The sequence below is a fragment of the Camelus bactrianus genome, chromosome 17 (assembly GCF_048773025.1).
Source record: "Camelus bactrianus isolate YW-2024 breed Bactrian camel chromosome 17, ASM4877302v1, whole genome shotgun sequence".
In the NCBI taxonomy this organism is placed as follows: domain Eukaryota; kingdom Metazoa; phylum Chordata; class Mammalia; order Artiodactyla; family Camelidae; genus Camelus; species Camelus bactrianus.
The window spans coordinates 45,889,668-45,907,491 of NC_133555.1; the positions used below are offsets into that span (position 1 = coordinate 45,889,668).

Genomic DNA, 17,824 nt, shown 5'->3' on the forward strand with positions numbered 1-17,824 from the left:
TTTGAGTGGTCTTGGCTAATTGATCCCAGCATCCTTCCTCCTGAATCCCGGAGGTGGCTTCCAGTCCCTGTCAACCCAGCACCCCAAGTAGCCGTCCTGAATGATCAGGGCTCCTCTGCCTGCAGAGAGCGGACATTCCTGCTTGAACGGGAAAGCAGGGAGCCGTGCAGTCAACACGGTTGGGTAAGTGCCAGGTTGGGCGCGGACAAGGTGCTTGGGGCTCCTTGTTAGAACAGAGGCGCCACCTCGGCCCTGTGAAATGTGCCTGAACTCGGTCTTGAACGATGAGTTGAAACTTAGCAGTCTCACCCAGGGCTGGAGAAAGAAAGCTCCTTCCGCCCATCCAGCTGGACGAACCAGAGCCCACGTCTTAAGCCTCCTTCTGTCTTCAGTATCTCCTGGGGAGCTTTGCTCATCACGCGGGCCCGAGATGGCTGGGGTGAAGGTAGCTTATTTAGGCCTGGTGCCCGCTTACCATTTAGTCCACCCTAAGGGGTGTCTTTTATGACTTAACCACTGCCTTTCCTCTTACCCAAGGCCGGGAAGGCTGGATCTTGAAGGTGTTTATTCCCTATCTTTCCTGGGCCATCTGGAGAGCTTAGGTCTCTTTGGGCAGCAGGACCACTGCTCCTGTCGCTCATGCAGACCACGGGATCTCCTGGGGCTGGTGGGCGGCTCGGACTCTCTGATTCACTGCCCTGGCGGCCTTGTCCCATGTGGTCCCGGTAGCTGTGCGTGACCCTAGGCTGAGATTTGGGCTGTGGGAGTTTCTATGACTCCTCTTGGGTGTGGCCCCAGGTCCGGGAGCGATGCTGCTTTGTGGTCAGGGCCATGACTTTGGGGGCCTGGGCCTTTGCAGCCCCAGAGCCCTGGTGTCCTCATTGCTGGGGAGAGGCCGGGATGGAGCATGGGTGACATCCTTTCGTTTCCCAGGGTGGGCACTGCTGGGCGGGGAAGGGGACAAGCAGGGGAGCTTCAGCAGTGGCTTCTAGCAAACAGCCACCGGGTACGTGGTGGGCCCGTGGGGGTGTACTCAGTGGCCATCAGCTCTGTGTTCCCTCTGCACCCACTCCCCATGGCCTGTCTTCCCTGGGCCTTTCAGCAGCCCTCCCAGGGTGGGTGGGACATCTCCCCATCACAGACGACGGGACAGCCTGCCAGGTGGAAGGTGGCAGATTCGGGACTTCCGTCCAGGGCTTTCTCTCTGCAGCCACAGCTCAGCTCTCCTGTGATGCTTGGCTGCCTCGCAGAGCTGTGGGGACGCCTCTTTCTTCTCCTGGTGAGCTTGTCCCTCCACCCCAATGAGCTTCGCTGAGCCCTCGGTCCGGCTGCGGATTTAGTGCTGGGTTGGGTTGGGGAGGGCTGGACTTGGCTGATGGAGACAAGGTCATAAAGCCCTGGACCAGCGCTGGCATGGAGCCCACCCACTGAGTTTGCGCCCTGCCCTGTAGTCCCTATACCCGGGGGTGCGGACGGAACTTGACCATGTGAGTGGCGGCCCGGTTCCCGCATGCCCGTGCAGTCCTGAGAGTGCGGATGCTTCAAAACCACAGCTGCAAAAGAAGCACCTCCTCCTTCATTGGCTGCTGCTGCTTCCTTTTCCTTTGCTGTACTTCCGTTAGGTTTTCTTTGCTCCTTGTCAATCCCTTCCTTTTTTGCTTTCATTTAAAATGGTTTCCAAGCAGAGACACAGACTTTGGAAAAAGGACTGGCGAGGTTCCTGCCTGTGAATGCTTCCTTCTGATGTCTTGAAAGGAACACCTTTTGAATCCTCTCGGTGTCATTGCTTCTGATTATCCTGGCTGATGACGAATGCCATCCCCCACCCCTGCACCCTGCTTTCTCTCCCCAGAAGCAACTTCCTTCTACCTTCCAGGGTGTGTTTTATTTAAAATTAACCTTTCTGCAGGTCGGCCCCTTTGCTCAGGAAGAGCACCTGTCCTTCCAGTCTGTGAGAGCCAAGTGTGGTAAATGTGTGTGTATGTGTGGTTAGAGCAAGAAGGCCAGCGCGGCCCCTGGGAGGCGGCAGAAGGATTGTGATGTCAGTGGCAGCCAGCTCAGCGTCCCCCAGAATGGCAGCTGGGGCCAGCCTATTGTGTGGACATGCGTGTGCTTGAACCTGTCGAGGATAAGAGCCAGCTTCTCCGTCGGGCTGCCCCCGACTGTGGCCTCGTCGTATCTCCCTCCAGATGGCAAGATAAGGTCCCCTGGATATAGCGTGGCCCTGGAGGCACAGCTGGTCGCCTGGCTCGGACGTGGCCCCACAGCAAGGACAGTTCATGTGAGGAGCCTCCACCAGCTGCCCTGCATCAGGGCCGAGGGCACCAGCTGGACCAGACACCGTCTGAAGACAGGTGCCTGATGGCATCCCTCTGGCATGACTTCCGGCCAAAGACAAATGTCCGTCCAGTCCACTGAGAGACCTCCCACTGAGCAAGGATGGCTGACTTCTGGGGACTTAGAGACAGCCACAGGAGAGACTCTTCTGGAGGAGAGACACCGTCTGCACCAAGTGTGGGGAGAACAGTAGGTCCTTGGAGCAGCGGCTGCACATCTGTTTGACAGACGTCACGTCTGGGTCTGGGTCTGGGTCTGTCCTCGGGGAATGTTCATTCCGAGCGTGTGCAGTGAGGGTGGTGCCCTCAATGGTCGCGGGGTATACACTTCTCATCAGGGAAGGAGGGGCAGAATGACTGGTGGAAACTGCTGGATGGCCAGCCATCTTTGTGGGCCGCTGGCTCTGTTGAGCCAAATTGAACTGGGCCCTCGAGTCCAGCTGTGCTGGATCTCATGACCTTGGGCTGGCCGGCAGGGGCTGCTTCAGATGTAAACTGTCCCTGATGTGAAGGTGCACTGTGAGGACCTGATGATGGTTGTGATCATTTGGGTCAATTCTGCTGTAAATACTGAATTGCAAAAATGATTAGGGATAAAAGGGACTAAATCCTTGGTTTTATGGATTCCATAAATGTCAACAACAGTAACCCCATTATGATTAGAGCCAAAAAAAATTAGTTTGGTTCTGGGTCCCTAAGCACGTGTACCCTTTAGACACTCAGACCCCCTTGCTTGTCTTCCGAGATTCACTGCATTTCTTCAGTTGTCTCCTGGGTCTGTCCCCATGGACTTGCCCTCCCAGTCTCTCTTGTCCCTCAGCCTCTATCCCTGTTTGAACTTCACCTTCTTGTTTTTCCAGAACCTCTCATTTTCTGGCAGTCCCACCTCCCTTGACTCGCAGCCCCCCAGGTGGTCGTTACTGTGTGTCATCGCGGCTTCTGTGTAGGGAAGTGCTCCCCATAGGAGGACATGTCTTTTCCTGGTTCCTCCTCTGCCTGCTGCTGTGATCAAGACGTTTCTCTCATTTGAGGGTGGTCCCCTGGGTCTTCTCCCCCACTGCCTACCATTGAGTGGCCCTCAAAATACCAGACAGTTTTTTGACATGGCTGGTTTCCCCCTTTTCATGTAAGGACAATCGTCTAGACTGTGTTTGGGTTTTCCATCAGTACCAAGTTTCTTTGGTAGGTAGGGCTCAGCCCACCTGTGCCTCCACGCCAAGCTAACAGGTCTGGGGAGAGATGCTAGGCTTCAACAATGATTGACTTGCGGTGTGCTTGCTTCTGAAAGAGAACTTGCTACTCATCCTCTAGCTGGCTTTGTTTCTTGTCCTCGGTTGGATGGATGTGCAGCAGAGCTGCAGCTCACTTGAGCTCAGTGGGTTACATTTTTCTGTTGAAGACGTTGTCTGGTTAAGAATCGCTGTTCCAGGATGCTTGTTGACTTGGGCACGGGTGGCCGTAGGAGCCCACCCTGATCCTTGCTGGAGGAGCCCCCTCACACCGGCGTGTCTGTGGCTGGGGGGCTCTGTGCGGAGGTGCTCCCCGTCCAGTAGTGAACAGGCTTCTTTGGAGGCTGGGTCCTGCTACCATGCAGGCCTTGCTCTAATGTCTTGAGTCTGCGGATTCAGCCCTGTGTGTTAAGACACTAGGTTCAAGAGGACGTTTGCAGATCTAACTGCTTATATTGGCCCTGGCTCTCTGAGGGCTGGGTCTTCGTTAAGAAAGCAGAGGTCCTGGTGAGGAAAGGCAGATGGGTTCGATATATACCATCGGAGGAAGGGTTAATAGACTGAGGTCTGGGAAGGGGAGTATTGGGAACGTGGGGTGGAATGAGGCCTGTGACAGGGAGTTGAATGGATTCAAGATAAATGTCTGTTTCCAGGTTTTTCCTGGAACTGACTCAGACTGTATTTAAATTACATGTGTGTGTTGAATAAAATAGATCGGAATTTCCGTCTGGCTTGGAATTTGCATTTGTATTGAAGAATTAAGATTGCTGTTAAAGGGGGGAGAGTATAGCTCAGTGGTAGAGTGCGTGCTTAGCATGCACGAGGTCCTGGGTTCCATCCCCTGAACCTCCATTAAATAAATAACCCTCATTATCTCCCCCTGCAAACAAAAAAACCCAAGCAAACAAAAATTAATAAAAAAATTAAGGAAAACAAAAACAAAAAAATTAAAATAAAAAATAAGATTTTTGTTAAAAAGAAGAGCTGAAAGCAAAGTTGAGTGTTTCCCCTACCCTGACGTCCCCCTCGACAAGACTGCCGACCCCATGTAAACCAAACACAAGTCGTGGTGTTGCTCTGGCTTTGGCCCTCAGTGCAGGGAATTCTCCCTAGCAGAGGAGAACTGGGGGATCTGCAGTGAGGCTGGACATCTCCAGCGGCTGCGACCATCTTCCCACCCTGATGGACCATCTTCCAGCCCATCTCTTTTACATGATATCAGACCCTTTGCACCTTGAGAGGCCTGAGGTCAGCCTGGGGGCAGACGCCCCTTCTAAGAATCCAAGGAGAGCAGGGTCCTCTCTCTGTAAAATGCCCAGACTCACAATTTGTATATGATGCGTCAAGGGTAGTGGTAGGTACCTTAAGGAGGGAGTGTCCCCATGGCCCAGGTTAAGAATTCTTGCTCTAGGGCCCAGGTCACTGTTGAGCCACCAGGGGGCACCTCTGAGGGTGGCCTTTTCCCATCCATCAATTTGACCTGTCCATTTCTCCTTTTGCTAACAGGTCTGAGTCACTGGATTTGTGTAGCACCCACATGCCCTGCAGTGCTCACGTGGTAGAAATATTGAGTTGTAATTTCTGGTTTTATTAAAAACCCCATTTTCCCAAAGCCTGCTTCTCTTTAAAATACATACTAATTCCATTTCATCTTCAAGGGTGTGTACATTTTTATGGCCAGGTTGGCCCATTTGTAGAGCTCCCTGGGGAATGGGGGGATTTGAAGATGCATCTTGCTTCAGTCTTGCTCAGCAGTATAAATGCAGTTCTTATTGTCAGTTCTCTTCTGAGGTGGAGAAACACCATTCTGCCACCTTGAGACACCTGTCACCACTTTACAGGCAGAAATCCATTGGGACTGGAAGGTGCGGGCACGTGGGGGCACCCAGGAAAGTAGTGGAACTGGGTGAGTGGGAGGATGAACGTGTGTGATGGCACATGGGCCTGACTGTGTCGAATAGGCTTCGATTCAGTGACCGTTCCTGTTGCTTTGGATTTCACATCAGAGCAGCAGAATCTGCAGACCTATCGCCTTAAAGGGAACTTCTCTGCCTTTAAAACTCCATCAAAGCCTGGCTCTTCAAATTCTCTGTTGCTTACAGTCCCTGGTAACAGCGGGTGCTTAGTGGATGCCAACAGGCTGGTGTTTACATGGCCAGTGGACCTCTTCCAGAAGGATGTGCCCTGTCGGGTCCTCCTAGCTCTCCATCCACAAGCCCCTATTTTGGACCCACACCAGAGGGTGGTCTCACCTTTTTGCAGATGCACTGAGTTCCCACTTGGGTGGGAGGCGGTGCCCTCTAAGACATTCACTGACGACATGAGTAGAATCAGCTTTTTAAAAAAAAAACAAAAAACCTTGATTCTTTTAAAAATATATACGTTTATTTATTTTACATTGTCTTTTTTTGTTTGTTTATTTTTGGTAGGAGAGGTAATGGAACCCAGGACCTCGTGCATGCTAAGCAGGCGCTCTGCCACTGAGCTGTACCCTCCCCCTTAGCCTTGCTTCTTCACTTCGAGTTGGAATTTTTGCAAGTTCTCAGAAGCTGCAGGAGACAACAATTTTTTTTAATTCTTATTTTTCATTGAAGTGTAGTGGATTTACAATGTTAGTTTCAGATGTACCGCAAAGTGATTCACTTATACATATACATACGTACGTATGTATATTTTCAGTTTCTTTTCCATTACAGCTCATTACAAGAAATTGAATGTAGTTTGCTGTGCACTGCAGTAGGTCCTTGTTATCTATTTGATATATAGTAATGTGTGTCTGTTAGTCCCAAACTGTAGGAGACAGAAGTATTGCCGGATCCTGGTCTAAGCTTAGGGCACAGTTGGCTAAGGATCTTGCCAGTGAGGGATGTGTGTCGGGCTCCTCGAGGCCCTTCCTCCCTTGGCAGGACTTGAGGGCTTTCAGTCGACCTGGAGTGAGCTCCTGGGGCCTGTGCACCAGGCTGAGCTCTCTGCTGGAGCCAGTGTCCCTGCGCAGCTGCATCAGACACAGGGAATGTGAGGTTGATCGCAGTGGGAAGAGCTGGAGAGGACTGTATGCACGTTAGTGCGTGTTCTTCGTGTCACGTGGCAGGATCTCGCCGAAGGCTTCCTGGCTCCCAGAAGTCAGGGACGAGCTGGGTGTAGTTTCCAAGGAGGGCAGACGGCAGGGGGAGGTGTGGTCTGCAGCAAGTCCTAGTGAGTGTGGCAGTGGGCGGAGGGATGGAGAGTCCCTGTGCTTTGGCTAGTGGGCAGATGGGAAAATCGTACTTTCAGAAGGGAGAAGTCTTTGCTTCATAAAGCTTGCTCAAGCTACTGATTGGTTTAGTTTCCAATCTGTACTTGGTGAGAACAGCTAATTTCAAGCAGGAACAATTGTGCTCAAGATGGAGTTCCCTTTCTGGTTAAGATGTGTAAGGACTTTGAGCCTACACCTGCCCCTGCCTTGGGTGTATCATGGCAGCATGATCTGTTTTCCGTTGTCCTCTTCCCTCCCAACACAAGATGCCTTAGCTTTGCCCTCTCCTCCCCTGCTGCTGCTGGTTGAGGGGACGTCTGCTAATCCAGGTGACCGCCCACTAGGTCACTGTAAGGCAGGTAGTAAGGGCAGCACCCTGGCATTGAGGGGAGGGCTTCTGACTGGAAATGCACTCACAGTGAACGGAGACAGCCACCCTTTAAAACTCGCCTGAAATCCAGAGGAGGGGGAAGGAGAAAGGAGGGCGGCCTGCTCTTCCAGCTTCAGCCACGTGGATGCATGGCCACAATGGCCTTGGCTGCCCTGGGCACTGCTGCACAGGAGATGCCGCCGGAGGAGAGGCGGGGCCCCCAAGCTCTGACAGCAGGTGTTGGGCTCCTGTCCCTTTCTCCGCAACTGCCCAGTGTGGAATCAGGGTGTCCCATAGGCCCATGGCTAGTCTCCTCGGAAACATGCTGGGGGTCGGGTCCTCAGTTATTCAAGTTTATCGAGCAAAGCGACTTTCCAGTGAGTCACATCAGACATGTTACCATGAGTCTCAAGAACCAGGCACTCGATGAAAACTTGACTCGTGGCTGCTGGAAAGCCCTGTGGATTGAGAATACTTTGAGAAATATGTCTATGGGAAAAATGTCTGTTTCAATTGAAATTTTAAAAATGTGATCCCTGGGGGCAGACCGCCCTGTTTCTTCAGAGCGGTGGCAAGGGCCAGCATGTGATGTGAGGCTGGACAACTGTGAACACCTTGATCGCTAAGTAACTTTTGTCTGTGTATTAGAAGTAGATGAAGTGAGATGGTGCTGTCTCCTGAGGTTTAAAATCATGAGTTTTTGCATGGGTATTTGGGCAAGTCTGTATGCTTTTATATTAAAATGTTTGAGCTCCTGTGTTTCTGTATCTTAAGTTCATTATGCCTGGCCTGTTCAACAATCATTAGAAACAATTACATAATGTTTTGTTTGGTCTCCATGCTTACGTGTCTAGTAAGTACCATTAGAACACAGGTAATTGAGGAGTGGTGGAGTAGGAGGATTCTTTTCAACAGTCTCGGGGACAGCTTTACGTTGTAGCCAGAACTCTTGGTCCTTGGGTATTAGAAAATTCTGTGCCCAGCGATCACCTTGCCCATTTTATTAACTTGCCTGTTTTCTATGTAATTTGGAAATTGCAGTCCAGCCAGTGGACTAATGAAACTTGCATCAAGGAAAGCAGGGTCTGTGGGCCAGGGTGAAGCTTAGCATTACTATAAAATTTGTTTCTCTTTCAATTTTCATTGTTTTCTCCCTCTCCTTCTCTAAATTAATGCCAACCCTCAGCTTTTTTCCCCCAACACTTGCTGTAGAGATATTAATTGACAGGAGCAGAAATAATTTCAGAGTAAATTCTCTCATAAATGAGGTAATTTCAGTCATTCCCAGGGGCATCTGACTTTTGCTTATGAACAGAAATTTACATTAGGATCATGTTCTGGGTTGTGTGAGTTGATGAGAGAATGTTGTTGGGGAGCAGTCAAGATGAAGGGGGCTCATGCCCGTGTATTACAGTTAGTGTCTTAGAGGGCAGGAAACTTGTCGGGGACCTCCTTTTAGGCCAGAAGGTTCAGTAAGAGGAAGTGATGGGGGGATGAGAGGACACATGCAGCAGTAAAGGTGCCCTGGCCCCCGAAAGGGTGGTCTTCTGTCCCACTGCCAAGAGGGCCGGTTTCCAGGGAAGCTCTTCCTGGGCTGTGCTTCTCAGTCCTGTGGGACCAGCTGTTGATTTTCTACTGATGGTCTTGTTTTAGCCAAACTCAGGTCCTGAATTGGTTTTGTCCGAAGATGAGAAAAGTGACCCTGAAGACCCGGAAGAGACAGAACTGGGAGTCATGGAAGATCAGCGCAGTGTAATCCTCCACCTCATCTCCCAGCTCAAACTTGGCATGGATTTGACCAAGGTAGGTGGGCGCGTCCCCTGGGCTTGTGGCCGGTTGTCTGGGTGGCGTCTCTATCTCCAGGCCTGCGTCGCACAGTCTCTGCGCTGTGTGATTGGGGAGGGTCAGAGCTGCAGTCAGACGTGTTCGTCCTGGGGATCGTTTGAGAGGATGTTTGACGGAAACCCTCATCCTCAGTGCGTGATGTGTGAGCCTTGGATTTGATTCTCTGGATCAACGCTACTACTCTCTGGGGCTGGAAAAGCCCGCCAGATGATAAGGCAAATTCCAGTGGGATTCCTGTGTCTCCTGCTGTGCCCTAAAGGGGGTTAAAGCGGACCTAGAGAGAGAGACGTGGTGCATTGGCCATGGAGAGAAGATGGGAGGGAGGAAGGGTGGGGGCAGGACTGAGGCCACCTCCTCTGGCTGCCGGCTGTGGGTGGCTCACTGGGGGCCCGGGCCTCACTGCCCACCTGGGGAGAAACAGCCTCTGGGCAGTAGATGCACAGTTATCTCTTGTTGGTGCTGCGCCCGTCCTGGGGAGCCTCGTCCGGAGAACCCGGTATCCTCACCACTGATGGCCAGTTGATGGCCTGTGGAGGTCCTCCCCCACCTCTGGTAGTGGCTTTATTTGGGAGGCGAGAGAGAAAGGCACTTTGTGTGCAGCTGAGAGGTGTGCGGGGTCGTGAGGGGCACTGTGCAGCGGTGGATGGTGCCTGGACTTGGCTCCCTGGGAGGGCGGCGTGAGAGTGGGGGGCTGTGTGCAGAGACCAGGGCCGGTGCTGAGCTCGGAGAAGGTGCGTCGTATTCTCGTCCTGACTGTGCTGTGTCGTGTGCTGGTGGAGGGGCAGCTGCCCAGGAGGGGGAGACGTGACCAGTGGGGAGGGGATGCCAGGAATGGAAGCTTTGGATTTGGAAGGCTGGCCAGCACAACACCGACCTCCTCAAAGTAGTTAGAACCAGTGAAGGCGCAGCCTTGAGGGTAGTGGGCTTGTGCTGCTGCAGGGGAGGGTCTGGGTCCCTTGAGCTCACCTCGGCCTGGGCTGGAAGCCAGAGAAGAGGAGGGAGGGGTCGGGCGTGAGAGGGTCTTTGAAGATGAAGGTGCCAACTCGGAGCCTCACAGGTGAAAGAAGAGCCTTTTCTTGGTGAGGTTTTTACGGTTTGACGGCGATCATGTCTGACTTGCCCAGGGCTGCACCATTTTCCACGGGACTGTGGGCCCCACCAAGGAGCCTGACCTGGAAAGGTCCCTTTCTCTGCCCTCCCCTGCCCTCTGCTTGGATCTGCCCAGCTCTGCACGCCAAGCTGACATCCTCAGCCTTCCCTTAATTTCAGATTTCTGACTGTGTGCTTGGCATCCTCTTTGCTAGAGGAATCATTTAAGTCCTTGCCTTTCAAAAAGCTGCTTCTCTCTGATTTCTGTGGGTTGTGCAGACCACCCAGATGGAGCTGGAGTGAAAACCTGGTGGGGGGACGCGGGTGGTGACGTCACTAGGGTGACCCCGAATCACGGTCCCAGACTCCGGGTTCTGGCCCATTTTGTAGGTTGTGAAACCAGTCAAGTAGGTCAAATGATCATTTCTCAGAAGTGAAATAAAATATATAGAAAGGACCAGAGCTTGCGGCACGTGAAACTTCTGAGTCCTGTGACCCACGTCACTGGGTCACCACGTAGAAAGCATTCTCATCATGGGTCATATTTTTTAAATTTGTAACACACTGATGCAGAATCTGAGCGATACAGGGGAGAGGCTAAGTAACTGAAGTCCTCCAGGTCAGATGTGGAGAAACCCAACAAAACCCCGAGGGGACTGTGTCGTGGCTGGGCACGGGTCTCAGAGACATGGCTTTCTCCTGTTTTAAAATATGGGAATCACAAGAACAGTGCCTCTTCCTAAAAGAGCTCATGTTGTGTTTCTCCAACAGTCAGCTCTCAGAAAGGAAAACTTTTCCCATCTACCATTTATTAGCTTATTTACTGGGGAGAGGCTGTTACTCAAGAACCCAGGGGAAATCTGATGAGCAGCAATTCTTGTGAGGAAGGGAGACCCTTCATTGTCTGGTGCAGTTTCTGGGCTTTTTTGGCCCTCCATCGTCAGTATGTTGATGAAATTACGTCTCCTTACCTCTTGACTCTTGCCCGTGTCATCCAGTTAAGCTTGTGCTGAACTGGCAGGAGACGCACTTGGCCTGTCAAGCGGGCACCCAGGACGGGGGAACCTTCCTGGATTCAAGGTTGAAGCTCTGGTCTCTCCCTGAAACCAGTGTGTGGCCCCATCTTTGCGGAGGTGGCCGATCCTGAGGCAGTCACGGGTCACCAGCCTAACCCAGCATCCTGTGCTGGGGGTGTTTGGAGTCTCCCCTCCCCCAGGTATCGCTCCACTGCCCTTTCCTGATGCCGTCAGCTCTTCTCTCCAACTCTTGTTTTAACATGCCGTCAACCAAAGCCTGCTGCCTCTCCTGAGATGTTTGCCTTCTGTTAGAAGACCCAGTTGTAACCTGGCTTCTGCAAGCCTGTCTGTGTCATGAGGGGGCAGGTGTGTCACCTGGGCTTTCCCCAGCTCTGTCCTTCCAGGAGAGTTCCGCTGACAGAGGATGAGACCGCAGGCTTGGCCTTGACTGAGCAGAACGGCTTCACTAGAGCTCTCTGCTTCCTTCGCCTCTGTGACTTACACAACCTCCCTGGGCATCAGTTTTCTCATCTGTGAAATGGGAGTGTCGTGCCTCCCCTCCCCCCTCCCATTGATGAGATGCTGAGCCCAGAGCCACGCCCGGCTCAAGTGCTGTGAAGGGTTTAGGTTTGGAACATTTCATCCATTCTTATGACACGCTTCTTGTTTCATACAATGATTTCTCCTGTTTTTCTGATAACGGATGATTTATGGAAGCATCAGGAGGGGCCTGGGGGCTGTGCTGGTCGTCAGAAAACTCGCTTTTCATCTTCAGCTTCGTCACTGAAATCTCATGTGACGTGTTGGTGTCTAACCTCCGCTGTCCTTGTTTTTCTCTGGCCTCTGGATGAGCGTGCGGATCCTGATTCCTGCCGCAGCTGGTGGACGGTGAGCGCTTGCTGTGTGCTCAGCAGACAAGGGCCAATTTCACACTCTCCCTCAGTCCTCACAAAAACCCCGGGGGTGGGTGTTCCTCCTTCCCCTTTTACAGCAGAGGTGCTGCATCTTGGAGGGAGGTGCTGGACCAGGGTGGCTCACAGCATCTGAGTCTCCTGCAGGCCGAGGTCTGGGACCTTGGGGCAGCGTGCAAGTTGATTCCAACAGATACCTCTCTCTCATTTTTTTATTGAAGTATAGCTGATGTACAATATTGTGTCAGTTTCTGGTGTGCAGGATTGTGATTCAGTTATACATGTGTGTATGTATATTATGTGTGTGTATATATATTCATTTTCAGATACTTTTCTCTTATGGGTTATTACCAGACATTGAATATAGTTCCCTGTGCTAAACAGTAGATCCTTGTCACATGTTTTATATATAGTAGTTTGTATCTGCAAATCCCAAACTTCTAATTTATCCCTCCCCGCCTCCCCCTTTGGTAACCATAATTTGTTTCCTATGTCTGTGAGTCTATTTCTGTTTTGTAAATAAGTTCACTTGTATCATTTAAAGAATGAAATAATGCCATTTGCCATGGGACACTCTAGTCAATATCTTGTAGTAATCTATAATAAAAAAATATGAAAAGGAATATATATGTATGTATATGGATGACTGAAACATGATACTGTACACCAGAAACTGACACAGTGTAACTGACTGTACATCAGTTAAAAAAAGAGTGCTGTTTGCAGCAACATGGATGGACCTAGAGATGATGATACTAAGTGAAGTAAGTCAGACGGAGAGAGACAAATATATGATGTCACTTATATGTGCATCTCTCTGTATATAGTAAATTTCTTCTTGGAAAAGGAAAAGTAATCTCAAACTCTTTCCATCCCACGAAAGTCACAGTAATGCCTTTTGCTCTGTCCCAAGTACCGTGAAATGAGTGTGAAGGGAGCTGGCGCTTTCAGGAAACCCAGGGGGGCATCCTGTCGGCTAAGTAGAGAACCCTTTGGCGTGTGAATCGGGTACCCTCCCTTTTGTACGCTGGATTTGTGTACTTCCTTCGGTTTCCTTGCGGGGTTATGTAGATCAGTCTTGGTGGGTGGTACGGCCTCCCTTCCTTGCTTGTTTGCACTGATTGGGTTTTTCCGTACTAAGGACAGAGTATTATGTGGATGATTCTCAAGTTTATTAAGTTAACTGATGTTTCCTTGGAGAAATTGCACCTGCCTGGACCTTCCTTTGCAGAGGCCGTGCTCCCTGCTGTGGAGAAGGTCTGACTGTCGCTCTTTCTGGGGCCCTTTGACTTTCTCTGTGGATGATGGATTACTTCCAAGTTCTAAGAGCCCAACCTGCAGATTAGTTATTTACTTCTAGATTGATGCAACTTGAAATGCAACTAATTGTTCTCTGAGTGCCAAGAGCAGATCTTCTCTTTTTTTACCTTTCCACAAAGGAGTTCATTATCTTAATTGTGTTAATGGCAGAAAAGGCAGCCTTTATTGACGGCACGATAAATCTGCAGTGGTGATTTCAGCCATTTGGATGCTATCAGTCTGAGTAGCTGGGCCATCGCTCACCTCTCTGTTGGAGGCAGTCAGTGCAACTAGTCCTCACCACTTCTTGACTCTGTGTCTTCAGTGTCCTCTGCTCAAGAAACAGATGATTAAGTGATTTATTTGCAAAGGGACCAAAAAAAAAAAAAGCAAGGAAATCATATGAGAGAGAGACAATCTACTTTAATGAGAAGTATGTGCAGCCACTATGATAACAGTATGGAGATTCTTAAAAACTGAAAATAGAGTTACCACATGATCCATCAGTCCCACTCTTGGGCATATATCTGGAGAAAACTCTAATTCAAAAAGATACGGGCACCCCAGTGTTCATAGCAGCACTGTTCACAATAGCAAGCTAAGTGTTCACTGACAGATGACTGGGTAGAGAAGTTGTGATATATATATGGGCATGTAAGAAATAGTATTGCATCAGTGTTAAACTTCCCCAGTGTGTGTGCGTGTAATGAAATACTACTCAGCCATAAAAAAGAATTAAATAATGCCATTTGCAGCAACGTTGATGGACCTAGAGATGATCATACTAAGTGAAGTAAGTCAGAGAAAACCAAATGCCATGTGATATCACTTATATGTGGAATCTGAAAAAAAAATGACACAAATGAACTTATATACAAACCAGAAACAGACTCACAGACATAGAAAACAAACCTGTGGTTACCAAAGGGGTAAGGCAGGGGAAGGGATAAATTAGGAGCTTGAGATTTGCAGATGCAAACCACTATATATAAAATAGATAAACAAGGTCCTACTGTAAAGCACAGGGAACTTTAGTTAATATCTTGTAATAACCTATAATAAAAAAACATGAAAAAGAATATATATGCATAGCTGAATCACTGTGCTGTACGCCAGAAACTAACAAAATGTTGTTAATCAACTGTCCTTCAATTTAAAACAAAAAGAAGATTATGATGTCTTGCCCAGAGTGGTCAGGGTGCTGGGTCTGAAAGGCGTGGATCTGGTGTTCTGCACAGACACCAACATGAGATGAAAGGGGAGGCAATCATCCCGCTCCCAGCCTGTTCCCTGCATCTTTGGGAAGTCGACTTTGCCCGGCTCTGACAAAGCCACAGCGTCGCTGTCAAGTATAGAATGTCTGCCAGGAGGGTTGGGCCTGCTGTGGCTGTGAGACCACGGTCCCTATGTCTTTAGTCTCAAGAGGGTTGTCTTTGAAAAGGGATAAGTTCTCAGGTATTGCATCCATGGTAGAGGCTTTTTTTCCCTTTTTCCTCTAACTCTCTATTTTCCTGTTGACAGTAGGGTTGCAAGAACAGTACAGAGAACTCCCACACCTTCCCCTTTATTGGCCCGTCATTAACATTTTGCCACTTTGCATTTTTCTCTCTTCTTCCCTCTTTCCCACTCTCTCCCTCTCCACTGCCTCTTCCCATCTCTCTCTCCTCTCTGTCTGCAGCCCCGCTGGGATACATGCACGTGTATCTAGGTGTTTGTATTTTAATGAACCATCTCGGAGGACACTGCACACGAGATACTTCTCCCCGGCATCCATCAGTGAGGACCTCCTGACAACAAGGACATTCTCGTACACAATACACTTGTCACACTGGGGACATTTTTATATAATTTTTTCAATTGAAGTATAGTTGATTTAAAATGTTGTATTAGTTTCAGGTGTATAGCACAGTGATTTAGTTATACATACATGTTGACTATAGTTCCCTGTGCTATGCAGTAGGACCTTGTTGTTTGTCTATTTTGTATATAGTAGTTAGTATCTGCAAATCTTGAACTCCCAGTTTATCTCTGCACCCCACCTTATGCATCTGGTAACCATAAGTTTGTTTTCCTTGTCTGTGAGTCAAACAGACTCATAGAAACACTGTTTTGTCCATTTGTGTCACTTTTTTAGATTCCATGTATAAGTGATATCATATATTTATCTTTGACTTACTTAACTTAATCTGATCTCTAGATCCATCCATGTTGCTAAAAATGACATTTCATTCTTTTTTATGGCTGAATAGTATTCCATTGTGTGTGTGTGTGTGAGATAGGTATACATATATACATATATATCATCATCTTTATCTAGTCATTTGTTGATGGACATTTAGGTTGCTTTCATGTCTTAGCTACTGTACATACACTGGCTACTGTAAATACACTGTAAACATTGATGCAATACTATTTCTTGCCTGTAGTAAAATTTCCCCAGATTGTTCCAATAATGTTCTTTATAGCATTGATCAGAGTAGAATGAGCCCTGTAGGTACAACCATGGGGGTGTGTGATGCGTGCAGTGAGGGAGGGTGGGTAGTCTAGCTCCAGAGCGGGAGCTGTCAGAAAAGGCCTCACAGAGCAGGTTGCCCTGGAGCTGAGGAGCTGTTTCTCATTTAGACAAGGTAGGAGGGAGCATGTGTGTCTGTGGGGGCACTTCTGTGGGACTAGACTCACATCCTCAGTAATGGGGCCAATCACACCCCAAGGGATGGCCCTGGGGCCAGTCCATTCACCAGAAGATTCTGTATGTAGCACCAGCCTACTTCCTTGTACCTTCTGCCCATTTCTTCTCTCCCATCCTATGGGCCGGACTCCCCAGTGGCCCCTCTTCTCCACGGCAGCACTGTGGATGGTGGCCGCCAGCTGGCCTTGCCTCCCAGAGACCTGGGCCAGGCCTTTTCCACCCTCCTTCCCTGCTGTGATCATGTTGGGGTTTATACAGAGACCTCCAAATAGATGCTCTTGGTGCTGCTTCCTGGTCTACCTGGACCGCTTTGTTGGAGCACTAATGAACCCCAGTGTCTGAGTTTGTGGGGACACACTGAGCATCCCCCTTGGCTGTGCCTGATGTCCGGAATTGTACGAAATAGCCCTTCCATGCTGTTGTATTGCCGTCTCTAAATCACGGGGCGTAGAAGAGAGGGCTGCGAGTTACTCGGGTGATGTTCTAGCCCAGACGAGCAGGAAGAACATGACTCAGAACAGTCTCGTCCGCGAAGCTGGGTTGGCGTCAATGCCACCCCTGCTGCCGCTTCCAGTTTCCTCGATGCTGTTTCCCCTGATTTATCACTTGGGCCCGAGTCCAAAGGAGCCATCCCCACTGTAAGCCATTAGGAACTTGCTGGACGGGGGCAGGTGGGAGCCTTGACTGTCCCTCTTCAGCTTTTTCATGGACTCACAGGGGTTCCTGTCTGGCTCTGTCTCCCCCGGGTGCAGGTGGTGCTTCCCACGTTCATCCTGGAGCGGCGGTCCTTGCTGGAGATGTATGCCGACTTCATGGCACACCCAGACCTGCTGCTGGCCGTGACCGCAGGGGCCACACCGCAGGAGAGGGTCATTTGCTTCGTGGAGTATTATCTCACCGCCTTCCACGAGGGCCGCAAGGGCGCCCTGGCCAAGAAGCCCTACAACCCCATCATCGGCGAGACGTTTCACTGCTCCTGGGAGGTCCCCAAGGACAGGGTCAAGCCCAGGAGGACAGCTCCCCACGCCCCTGCTGGCCACGAACACCCGCTGGCCGACGAGCCTTCAAAAAACTACAAACTGAGGTTCGTGGCGGAGCAGGTGTCCCATCACCCCCCGATCTCCTGCTTCTACTGTGAGTGCAAGGAGAAGAGACTGTGCGTCAACACTCATGTGTGGACCAAGAGCAAGTTCATGGGCATGTCCGTGGGCGTGTCTATGATCGGGGAAGGTAAGCCACATCAGGGTGGAGGGCGTTGGGCTCTCCCCAGGGGGCCTTGGTGGACCTGGTGGGTGACTGAGGATCGGTGTGTGTTCTCTGTTTTTATTTTGTTATGGAATTGATGGTGAGTGGGTGGGAAGTGGGGATGGGTTTTGCTATTTGGGGACCGGGTCCTGGTCGCTTCCCAATGAGGCCGAGGAGTCGGGCTGGATGGGAGGCAGCTGTCTGTCTGTCAGGCTGCCCACGTAGGGCATCACTGGCTACTCACGTGAGGGAGCCACCTTCCTTATACTTTTATTTCCGGCTCCGTATGAATATTGGAGTTGACCTCCAGTCTGTGCAGACACATTTTTGTTTATTCACTCTCACTGGTGTTCCTGCTCACAGGCAATGAGGAGAATCGTGCCCCCCTATTCAAAACCTGCTTGTCAGAATTCCCGAGGCAAATCTCTGGATGCTGTGCTTGAGATTCTGAAGCAAGAACGCAGTATGATCACACCTCTTGTGGGTTACACGTTCCTGTGTTAGCAAATGGCTGTGAGTGAAGTTTGTCATTGTTTGAAGAAAACGCTCATCATCCTTGT

The 17,824-nt window shown here is 50.2% G+C and overlaps 1 protein-coding gene across 5 annotated transcripts in view; it reads left to right on the forward strand.

The window, feature by feature from the left end:
- OSBPL10 (oxysterol binding protein like 10) overlaps nucleotides 1-17,824 on the forward strand; it is a 350,089-nt gene that overhangs the window by 314,158 nt on the left and 18,107 nt on the right. For all 5 annotated transcript variants that reach the window (XM_074345352.1, XM_074345353.1, XM_074345351.1 and 2 more), the window contains 2 exons: nucleotides 8,824-8,973; nucleotides 16,772-17,249. In XM_074345352.1, coding sequence (XP_074201453.1) covers nucleotides 8,824-8,973; nucleotides 16,772-17,249 — 628 coding nt within the window. The remainder of the gene's footprint in view (nucleotides 1-8,823; nucleotides 8,974-16,771; nucleotides 17,250-17,824) is intronic.